Source organism: Mycetomoellerius zeteki, unplaced genomic scaffold (genome assembly GCF_001594055.1).
Source record: "Mycetomoellerius zeteki isolate Tzet28-1 unplaced genomic scaffold, Tzet1.0 scaffold890, whole genome shotgun sequence".
Classification (NCBI taxonomy): Eukaryota; Metazoa; Arthropoda; class Insecta; order Hymenoptera; family Formicidae; genus Mycetomoellerius; species Mycetomoellerius zeteki.
The window spans coordinates 2,120-14,290 of NW_017257925.1; the positions used below are offsets into that span (position 1 = coordinate 2,120).

Below are 12,171 nucleotides of genomic sequence, written 5' to 3' on the forward strand. Positions count from 1 at the left end.
TCACTTGTCATCGCATTGACCAGAATCATAATTTCGACTGGGATAATGTGGAAATATTAGACAGAGAAGCTTCGTTTAATAAGAGATTGATATCGGAGATGGTTCACATTAAACGACAAACGCATGGTCTAAATAAACAAAATGACACAGAATCCTTGCCAGAATCATACCTAAATATTATCCAATCTCTTTCCCCCTCCTAACAATGTCCTTGTCTCCTTCATTATTATTTTCTTTCCTATTTCCTTGTTTTCTTGTCATAACGTCGCTTGATGTCGATAGAGTTAAAGCGTTATATTCAAGCGCATCATGGCTTAGTTATTTTTTATTGTACATAACTTTTATTAAACATAATTTTGTTAACTGAGTGTTCCTACCGTTGTCCGCTTTACATCATTGAGACAATATGAGGTATATATGTTATTTAATTTACATTCTCTCTAATCTTATTTATAAAACATGTACATCGTTTATTTAATTCATAACGCAACGTTAATTTATTATTTATTCAGATGGTAGAATTGCGATTTTGATCTCGTCAATATTTTTAAATATGGACTGGTTTTTAAGAATATAACAAAATTCTCACTGGACATTATATTTTGACTGATTTTCTGATTATGTATGTAAGATGTTTTATTTTTGTACATTGAAAATGACCCGATCGGTGTCGAAACGTTTGATTTTTGTATATATATACGTTTATTAAAGATCTTATATTGTAGTTGGCTCGTTTGCCCTTGTTTTATTTATTGATTTATTCTATTTGAGCCATATTAACATTTAATTATTATATAATTTTATGTTTAAAAATAAAATGTCTGATATTAAATTATATATAGTAGTTTATTTTTTATTTTATTCAACCAACTCTGTTTTCAAAATTGTTTGGAAAACAATTGTAATTATTATAATTTCTTACAAAATTTTGTATTTAATCTAATTTTATGATTATTGTTTATGTCCGGTTTTGTCCGGTTCGATTTTATTTCCAAAAACGAAATGTTCGGTAATTTACACTTTTGAATCTGGCAACCCTACCGGAGACACTACTGCGTCTCCTGATTAGAGAGTAGATATGTACTTCTTAGTAATAATTGTATCTTTCAAAGTTATTTTGTAATCGTCAAACAGCAAAATGTCGTTACTGAAAAACAAATATAAATTATTTTAGTTCTACCTTATTTTAATACAGAAATATTAAATATAAAGTGTTTTGTCAGAGTTAAATTGTAAATGAATGTTCACACATATGGTACAATAAATCAACCTAATCTTTCCTTATGATATGAGCCAAAGTAACCCATCCCTACGCACGTCTGATTTTGACCATTTTATTGTAATAAATTACTATTGTTACTCAAAATAACGTAGGGGAACCTGGAGTATAATGGTCATAGTTAGATTTTTTCAAGTTTTAAACATATTAAAGATAAATAAATCAACTTTGTTATATATTAAAATATTTTTTGAAGTATTTACTATAAGGAAAACTTAAGTTTTACTGCAAAAGTACAGATTAACAGGACGAAATTATTGTTTTGTGAGAATGTGTCGTAACCTCACTATGTCATTTATACAGAGCATAATGGGACACCACAGAAAACTTGTTTATTTTTAAAAAATTAATATTGAACATTGCTTAAAAATGATTTAGAACATATAATATAAGTAAAAATACATTGTTGCACTTTTAATTTTTAATTTTTTATTAATAATTCTATATGTGATGCTGAGTGATACATTATACAAGATATACTGTTATTATATTTTGAACATAAATAAAAATGTTTAAGAAGATAACACAAATAAAATAATTCTCATCATTTTTATCTACACTTGCACATGAATCATAAACTCATTTTAAACATAAAATAACACCAGTGCACCATTATGCCTCGAAGTACATAAATTTACTTCAGATAATATAAAATATCACAGATAATCAATATATTTGTATAGATTTGACTAAAGTAACAAGAAAAGATTATATAATAAGATAAATGTACTTATGACAATAAAAAATAGAATTTTGTTATTGCTTACCTTATGCGAACATACCAAAGAATCTGTAACTCATTCGCGGACAGTAAAGCGAACGCATTAAACAATTTTTAGCAATTTTCAGGTAAAAATAATATGACAACTAATAACAATATATAATAAGATACATCTAACAAGAACTATTGTCTGACAATTCATTACATATTAGCATATCTGTAAAAAGATATCGAGTACATCCCATTATACCCCATGGTTTCGTTATACCCCAGGTTCCCCTACTATTGTTACTCAAAATAACGTGTTGTGTACTGACGAACACTTTTCTTTTAACTAATAATACATCATTTAGATTTGTTTCCTCAACCCGAAGGACATTAATATGAAATTATGAAATGATCAAAAATTTACTTGCCTGCTCTTGAATTAGATTTTTTTCTTTTTCTACTGTAATACTTTTGTTTAATTTAAGTGAAACTTAGGGAGAAGTACCTATGTTATAAAAGTGATATTTTGCAGTAACTTTTCCATTGTTTCTTTTGCCACAAATACATAAACGAAACGCAATGCCAATTTACCTCTTGTGCTAACGAAACCCGGTCTCCCCTACAGCGAATATGTAAGTTCATTTTTAATCATAATTTCGGATTGATTTTTGCTTATTAGATTTATATTATTACAGCAATGGTATCACTTATCGATTGACTCACGGTATTCAAATAAATACTATGACGTTCAAGATTTTAAATTGGACACATCTTTCAACTTGTATAATTTTATTATATCAATTGACTTAATATAATAGCGTACCGTTTATATTGCGTTCATTAATTACTGAAGATGACCAAAATTAAGTGGTCGAAACGTTTAAATTATTGTTAATAAACTTTATATTTTACACACGAATAACCAGTGTCGGCTCTTATAGGCATTTTTTTACTTTTGATTGTATATCAGTCGAGCCTTTACACTTCTTATATTTCAAAAATGATACTTTGGAAAATAACTTTATCACACATGATTGAATTTGTCTTAAAATAATCTTTCTTTTTATTATAAAAAGAAATCAAAATTTAAAAAAGTCAAGTGGTAGAAATAAACAAATAAAGGAATTAAAAAAAAATTTTTTTTTTTTATTATGAAGTACTCTTGAAACCATGCAACTTTTATTTCAAACATTTTTTTCTATCTCTTACAGTTTCGACGATATTCGCTTCGAAAGAGAAAAACCAATTTTTTTTCGAAGGGGTGTTTCACCTTCTAAAAGTGGGTATAGGCACGTACAAACAAATACGTGTCGTTTATTTTTATCTGGAGAATAACAAACTAAAAGCTCATTAAGATCGAAGGGGAACAGTTGGGTTCCTTCCTTGTCAGAACGTTGTACATAAAATAAGTTGCAATGATTGTGAGGCTTCGTAGGACAGACAAAAAGACAACTAGGAACACAAATGAAAAAACAAAAGTAATATCAGACATGATCCGTCTAGACACACAGTCATCTCACAACATATTTTAGAGAATAACTATAATTTTGATTAGGAAGGCATTAAAATTTTAGATATTGTTACGTATTTAGTAGTAACCATTTAGATATTTTCGCATTTTTTAATTATTGTGTTTTCGCGTTCGCGGAATGTCGCCTATTTATCTTACGACCCGCGGTTTGGCGTAGAATTCTTGCGTCATATGGTACGTCGCGCTGCTGCTGAGCGCGGAGTTGGGAGAAAAAGAGACGGTCCGGCGGGAGGCATATAGAATTGAAAAAGTGGCAGATTGTTTATTAGAATAGGGGAGGTATGATCAGAGTAGGAGCGAGTCTCAAGTTGAGCGGCAAACCATGAGACTGCTACCGCCGCACACTGGGGGAAAATGAGATTTTGCGGTCAAAGGTACATTTTTTGCAAAGTATTTTAAAACAAAAATAAACAATATAACGTTTTTCAGGATAAGTCAAGATACTTGGAAATATTTACTTTAATAAAATAATTGAAAAATTTAGTGCGAATTTATTTCTGTAAAAGTAATCGACTTTTATCAATTTTGAAGAAAATATTTTTAGTCCATTTCAAATATTAATAAAAAAAAAGTATTCATCGAAATCGCGATTGTTAATAGCCGTTCTGTATGTATTACTACGTAGAATTACACATAATAAAAGTGAAGCATATTCATTTTATTTCTATTTTTTAAATTCCCTCAACATGAATCGGTAATTTAAGGCATAAAAATGGAAATATGTCAATTTTTCAATTGATTTTTCACTAACGTAGACAGCCGCAGACAATCTGGGATTTGCATGAAACTTATCTTCAAAATATCCTTTAAAGTTGGTGAAAAATTCATTTGCTGATATTTGCTGATTTAAAAGTTATAAGTGAAATAAGAAGTCTTGTGTAGGATGGAAAGCGCGGCCAGCTGCTGTGCGCGGGGCGCGACTCCGTGTGCGAACGAGACGGTCGGCCGCTCACGCGCCGCACATCAAATCGTGATGTAGTTTATTGTTTCTCCACTAGGCGGCGAGAAATCCATAAGTAAAAATGCATCTTGTACAGTATAAGGACTAAGCAATTTGAACAAAATATCTGGGCATTTTTATTCCTTCAGCAAATTACGGATTCGCTATGGATGATATTTTTCGATATTTTCCATATTACGCTTATATAAATTTAAAAACGAATATTGCTAAATTTTGGTACTCCACATTGGATCACAATTATTATTTTTATTGGGTTTTATTCGTTATATTTTTAGTTTTTCGTATTCGATTAAACATGGAATTATTTACAATAAAACATGGTACGTTGTGTGCGTGGCTATGGAATAATTCGTCTAAACAAAAGTTAAAATAAATGTTTTAATGGAAAATATAAAAAACGAACATAATATTTTAGCGAGGTGCAATTGGTACAAATAAAAAAAAATTGATGGAACTTTTTCTGCCCGTTTATACAAGAAACTGGAATAGTACTACGCGAAACCAGCATGTTTTTAAGCAGAAATATGCTGATTTCATGCAAAAAACGTTCAAAGTTTCATTTTCATCAATTTGTAATCGTCAAGAAAGTAAGTCCAATATCTTGAATTCTATTCCAGGTAACAAACGTTTTGGTCGGCCAAAATCAACATTTGAAAATAGTTCTGACCGAACAAAAAGAAGGAGAATTCAACAGCTTCGAAATTTCAAAGAACAAATTGCGCAGGCCAATGCACTCAATAACAAAATTCAACCCGTTTCTGCTGTGAAAAAAGAAGTTCCGAATAATATAAATGGAAGTCTAGCTATGTATATGGATTTAGGGTTATCGAGGACACAATATGAGACACTTCGAAAATATAACCTGCATTTATTTGAGGCTAAAAGTTATCCACCTTACGATAAAATAAGGTCGGCAAAAGAAAATTGTTACCCTGAAAATATAAACATTTCAGAGTATGGTACAAGCGTCAAATTACAATCGTTACTTGATCATACAGCCCGTAGAATAATAGAATCACTGCCGACATCGGAATTAAATATTAAAAATGGTGACACATTTGTGTTGTACGGCAAGTGGGGAATGGATGGTGCTTCGGGGCAGCAGACTTTCAAACAAAACTGGACTTCAAATAACTTAGAGACAGTCGAAGATCTTTCTTCCGAAGAAATATCTGACAAATCAGTATTCATGATTTCATTTGTACCGTTACAAATAATTTCAGAGGATAAAATAATGTGGGTGAATGATCGGCCTTCATCGGTGAGGTACTGTCGTCCGATAAAATTTACCTTTAAGAAAGAAACGCCTTCCACAATATTACAGGAATATAATTATTATACGGAAGAAATTAATAATTTAATTCCGACGGTAGTGACAATAAATGAAATTTCATTTACTATTACCTACAACCTGCACCATAATTGAGAAGGTGTGTAATGTCCTAACCGGTCAAAAGTCCAGTGCTTCATGTAACATTTGCGGAGCAAAACCGAGCGAAATGAATAATTTAAATCTAGTAAGGGCATTGCCAGAAAACGAAGAAAACTGCAAATTTGGTCTTTCGTCATTACATTGTTGGATAAGATTTATGGAGTGTGTTATGCATATTTCCTGCAATATGGATTTCAAAAAAAGCCATGCTTCAGGGGAAAATAAAATATTAAAAGAAAAAAGGAAAAAACAAATTCAAACGGCCCTAAAATCGGAATTGTCAATCAGCGTAGATTTTGTTAAACAAGGATTCGGGACAACAAATGACGGAAATACGGCAAGAAAATTTTTTTCCAAACCAGAAATTGTAGGAAAAATACTCGGAGCTAATGTGAACTTAATTGAGCGATTTGCAAATATATTGCAGGTAATTTCGAGTGATTTGGAGATTGATGCAAATAAGTTTGGAGAATATTCACTAAAGACCGCACATTATTTGTAAAACACTATGATTGATACAAGATGCCTCCAGCAGTACATAAGGTGTTATTACACGGCAGTAAAATAATACAACAATTTAATGTACCAATTGGTCGCCTTTCCGAGGAAGCACAGGAGGCTAATAATAAAGTTTTTAAAAGTGCTTACAACAGCAGATCTTGTTCTCGTAAGGCCAACAATGAGGACGTAATGCAATTTTCTTTTTGTTGCATCAGATCTACTAATTAGTTCCATAAGATTGAAAAAAGATAAAAAGATTAAAGACTTGACGGAAGAAGCAAAATCATTGTTAAAAAATGTTGCCCCTATTGCAGAACAAACATTTTAAACATTAACTCCAAGTTTTCCTCTACACTCAATAAATCAAATCTAATAATGTAATGTCGAAAAAATTTATTTTTTGATTAAAATTCGGATAAAACTTATGTCATGCTGCTTTACTGTAATTTTGAAAAGAGAATAACATATTTTTGCCATAACAAAAATCCATACTTTGTGTGTAAAATACCGCACATTTTAGCACCCCGATTTGTGAGTGGCGAGGGGACTCACATTTAAAAAGCACCCCGATTTGTGAGAGGCGAGGGGATTCACATTTAGAAAGCACCCCGATTTGTGAGAGGGGAGGGGACTCACATTTAGAAAGCACCCCGATTTGTGAGAGGCGAGGAGACTCACATTTAGAAAGCACCCCGATTTGTGAGAGGCGAGGGGACTCATATTTAAAAAGCACCCCAATTTGTGAGAGGCGAGGGGACTCACATTTACAAAGCACCCCGATTTGTGAGAGGCGATAGGATTGACTTTGAAAAAAGCACCCCACAGGAGTCTAAAATCGCACTGTAACCTCCACGTAGTGGACTCTAGTAACAATTGTCTAACGCATAGACTAACTATAGGTCGTTCAGGTCCATAAATACACGCAAGAATATATTCGATTGGTATATACTATCATTTGCAGCAACATGTATGTTTATTATTTTTAATCCGCCATTTACAATTTTGGTAATATGATTTCTGATTCTTGTTGAGCGACTAAAAGATAAAAATTTAAATAAAACCTATGTCATTTGAAAACAGAACTAAATATTTGGGGTAACAAAAGCCAATACTTTCTGTACAAAATACCGAATATTATCATTTTTTTCAAGGTAATGATACTTTTGGCGCCCTAAATTATACGTCCCTGGCATGATATAATATTTATTAATCTAAAATTTAAATCAACAATCTATCTTTAAGATTCCCTCTAAATTTCAAGAAGACTGGTTAATTTTTAAAGACTTTACAAACTTTTGACCGCAAAATCTCATTTTCCCCCACTGTGCGGCGGCGCGGGAAACCCATGTGAGATCCACTATGGACTCCCGCGCGCCGCATTCGAAGGTAGAGTGATCCCCCCGATTGAGGAGGCAGAGGCCGAGCGAGGCCGCCCAGTCCTCCCTCCCCCTGGCGTTGGTGCGGGGGGAGCCCCACGCCACCGAATGGGCGTTGAAGTCTCCCCCCCCCACCAAGACAGGACAGGGGAGCTGCCTGCTAAGGCACTCCCCCATCCGCCCCAGCAGCTCCTCGTACTCAGCCAGTGAGAAGTTGGGCACGAGGTAGCATGCAATAATGAGGTCACCCCACTCCCCCAAGATGTATTCCTCCCTCCTCTCCATTATGGAGAAGGGGGGAGCCGTCCACGTTCCTCCATGTAATGGCCGCTAGGCCTCCACTGTCCCTCATCCAGCACGGGCTGTCCGGGAGAGTGTAGAGGTCCGCAACCAGTCCCACGCCCGAACCACTCTCCAGGAGGCACTGGACGAACATGTCCTGTCCCCCGAAAGAGTGGTTCAGCCAGGTTCGCCTGGAGGAGCCGGACGCCTACTCTGGACATTGCGCCTCTGTGGCCTCCGCCTCCTCCATGGCGTCGATCTCCATCTTGGCGTCAGCCGTCACGTCACCCCCACCCGCGCCCGGCTCCTTTACCGATTGCGCGGGGAGCGGAGGTCGCCTTGCCGGCCGCAGCCCCACCACCTGCGGGAGCGCAAACGGCGCCCGCCCTCTTTTTCTTGTCCACCGTCCGGGCAGCGACACAGTCCTTGGCCGCGCCTATTCGGTGCCCGGCGGACAGCCCGGCGTCCCTGCAGACCGGACAGCTCGCCGGCTCCGTACAGGAACCGGCGAGGTGTCCGACAACGCCACAGCGGTAGCACGCCCCGGACCTGTCCGCCGGGTTACTGCAGTTCCGCATCGCGTGGCCTAGCTCCATGCATCTGTAGCACTGAAGCGGCCTCGGCTGCAGTAGCCGCACGCGTGCACTTACCCAGCTGACCGTGATTCTTCCACAGTCAGCTATTTTCTTCGCGGACAGGGCCAGGCAGCGCACCCAGACGGCACCCATACCGCCGGGGGACTGCCGCATCTCGCCGACCTTCACTTCGTCGGTGCGGCAGCCCCCCGCCTCCGCCAAGGCGGAGAGCAGCTCCCCGCGCTCGACCGAATCGTCGAGCCCAGAGAGCCGCATCTCCGCCATCTTCGTGGGGCGCGCGACTTTAATGTCGTCACACCCCTCAAAGATTCTCGTCAAATGGGCCGCGAGGTTCGAGCTTTTCGCCTCCCCCTCGGGGCCCCGGACCTCCAGCACGAGGGCACCGGTGATGGCCCTGCGTGCACGGAGGTCCGTTATTCTCAGCTCCCCCAGGAGGATCGCCGCCTTAGCCTTTCTCATCGCTCGACGTATCCCCCGGGGTGAGCAGTGACCGCACTTCTCGGCGGTCTAATCTTGACTGCCCTTCGAGAGGGGCCGTCAGGGGTCCCTTTGCTAGGAACTCGAGCGACTCTACCGCCAGGGCCGCCACTGACTAGAGGGGCTGACGACCGTACTCGACGGCTAAGTCCTCTGCCTCCTTGAACCTCCACTCGTTCCTTTTGGTTCGCGGTGGCCTCGAGGGGTCAACGATGAAAACGCTGTCCCTCCGAAGCCTCTCCGCGACCCTCTCCCTCGCACGTTGCTCCAGCTTCTCGCCGATAAATTGTCCGACGTGCGAGGGGTAGAGCGCCGGCCTCCCCCGCCCCCTTTTGACCGGCATCGGGGGAGGGGCCGGAGTGTCCTTCGCCCACGACCTCGATGACACTTCCTCGGATTCGGCCATCTCGCAGTCCGATGACCGCGAGAAGGCCTCCTCCTCCCCGCACGCTCCAACGCTTGGGGGCGGCTGGCTCGATTCACCGGGGTTCCCCAGCGACTGTTTGTCGAGAGGGGGGCGATCCGATGTCGACTCCGACATCGAATCCTCCCCCCCTCCCTATTCCTTAGCCCGGCCCCGCTGCCAGAACTTCGAGCTCAAGGGGCCGAGCTCTCCCTTTCCTCTCGCAGGTGACGGCTCCCGCGAGGCTCCGGGAGCTGGCGATCCAACCTCCCCTCTCAACCTCAAGATGTACGCGTAGCTAGGCGCGCCCGACGAGGAACCATCCCGCGCCCCCACGAACCCTTCGACCTGAGGAGACCGCGAGATCGCCCCACGCAAGCCGCGCACCCATTCGGCACACCTCGCGAAAGCCGCACCCTTCCCTATGGAATGATGTGGAGGTAAGTCACTCCACACTCTCACCATTCTGCCTCCCACGACCAGTCTCTCCACGGACGGGCAAACACCGCCCAGCGTCATCGTTTCGGAAAGGACGTCGTCGCGATGACGCTGGGCAACTACGTCCGCCCCCGGTCCCGACCTCGAAATACGTCCGAGCGGCCCGGAGACAGGGACCGCGCGCCCTGCCTCGGAATACGTCCGAGCGGCCGCGCGGCCCCTCACCGAGAGGGGCGAGGGCCCTGTTTCGAGACTAAAGTCCCGAGCGGTTCCTCGCCTCTCTCCTACGGACGAAGTCCGTAGTCATCACACACACAAGAGAATCCCCAGTGCAATGAGCCTAGGCTCTTGGGGATTCTCCCGTCCCTAGCGTGAGCCAGCCCGCAGCCAGGAGCACCCAGCTGCCGGGCCGACTCGCCATGCAGGAGCACCCGTTCGGTCACTTTGAGTCCGGGATCCCGAGGGAACCACCCTCGAGGGTGCCCGAACCCAGTGGGAGCCGAACCCCACATCACGCACGTGAAGGGAGCAATCCTCCCCTTGACGATGCCGTGCCACCGGGCGTTTGTAGTCAGGGTCGCCATCCCCTATCAGTACATTGGTTCTTTCAGGACGGATCCCCCAGGAGTCCCACCCTCCGATGAGGGCGGAGTATATACTCCCTTGGGGTACCGGATTCAAATGATATACCCTGAATAATACAGGGTGTTCCAAAAGTAACGATAAATCTTTCGCAAAGGGGCAGAATGGACTAAACTGAGAAGAAAAGTCCATTTTGCAATTTTCGCAATAGTTAACAAAATATTATTTGTTAAAAACTGCCGAAAATTGGTCTTCATTAATTTTTTACTCTAATACTGTCAACTTTACTGAAAAACTGCAAGACAAAAATTATTTATTTTCTTCTCATAGAGCTGTAAGAACTTTTTAGAATTTTTTCAGAATTTTTTAATACCGTATTTTCTCATCTCGATAAAAATAAGAAAATGCAGTACTAAAAAAGTCAATAAAAAATTCTAAAAAATTTCATGGAGCTCTATGAGAAGAAAATAAACAATTTTTGTCTCTCGCTGTTTTTCTGTAAAATTGATAATATTTGAGTAAAAAGTTATTGAAGACCAATATTCGCGATTTTTAGTAATTAATATCTTGTTAACTATTGCGAAAATTGTAAAATGATAGACGACTTTTTAACTCAGTTTAGTCCGCTATATCTACACAAATGCGCATGGCAAAAACTTACGTATATATACATATATATACGTAAACTTACATGTATATACAGGGTGTCTCATTTGAAATAATGCATTAAGATTTCTCGAAAACTATGGTAATTACAGAAAAATATTTCAAACAAAAGTTATATGCTTCAGAGGGGGCCATAAGAAGATATCATTGATTTAACCATGAGTGGCGTTAAGGTTAGGTCAAGGTCAAATTGACTTTTTTAAAAAAAAAACACCATATTTTTTATATCAGAATCTAATAGCTGGTGCCGAGAGCTTTCCAAAACACTATAAGAAAATATCTTCTCATTAAGTACTTTTTGAATTATAATGCTTGAAAGTTACATTACCGCCGGAATTAGCATTACGCAAGGTGTCCAACAGATGATTAAAATCTCTTGAATATTGTTCAGGATCATGTCCTGGATAGCTTTTGTGGTAAATGTTTACCTTTACACAGTCAACCCCCCCCCCCCAAATGACTTCCGAGTGACCTTGACCTTGATCTTGACCATCAAGAAGGTCAAGGTCACTAACCTTTTCCGTCGCTCGTTATTCGTTAAAGTTATCAATGAAACAATTTGTATACACAGAATTTTGGAACACAAAATACATATGAGATTCTTTCTTTCTCGTTTCACATAATATTTATTCAACACATAAATAACATTTTGCCTATAAAATTAAAAATACGAAAGGCTCTCCAAATAAATTAAACGATTAGATACGTGATGTAAAGGAAATGCCAAATGTAAGCCGACACCAGTTGTTTATGTGTAATCCAAAATTTATATATTAAAAAATGTAGATGTTTCAACCCTGATATTGGGTCCTCTTCAGTGTAGAAAATATGTGTTTAAAAATAATTTCATGATGTCAAATTAAGTAAAAAATGCTCGATCGTCAAAACATCATTGCTCTATCACATCCCAGATTCCATTGTAAGAATTTTGAATTTAT

At 39.4% G+C, this 12,171-nt stretch overlaps 1 protein-coding gene across 1 annotated transcript; it reads right to left on the reverse strand.

Moving 5' to 3' along the window:
• Positions 1-8,355: 8,355 nt before the first annotated feature.
• LOC108730337 (uncharacterized) lies at positions 8,356-9,126 on the reverse strand. The gene has a single exon (XM_018459964.1). The coding sequence runs from the start codon at positions 9,124-9,126 to the stop codon at positions 8,356-8,358; it is 771 nt and encodes a 256-aa protein (XP_018315466.1).
• Positions 9,127-12,171: the final 3,045 nt, after the last annotated feature.

Bases quoted from the DNA above. Each gene is read 5' to 3' on its own strand.
- LOC108730337 (XM_018459964.1), bottom strand. From the start codon at position 9,126: ATGAGAAAGGCTAAGGCGGCGATCCTCCTGGGGGAGCTGAGAATAACG.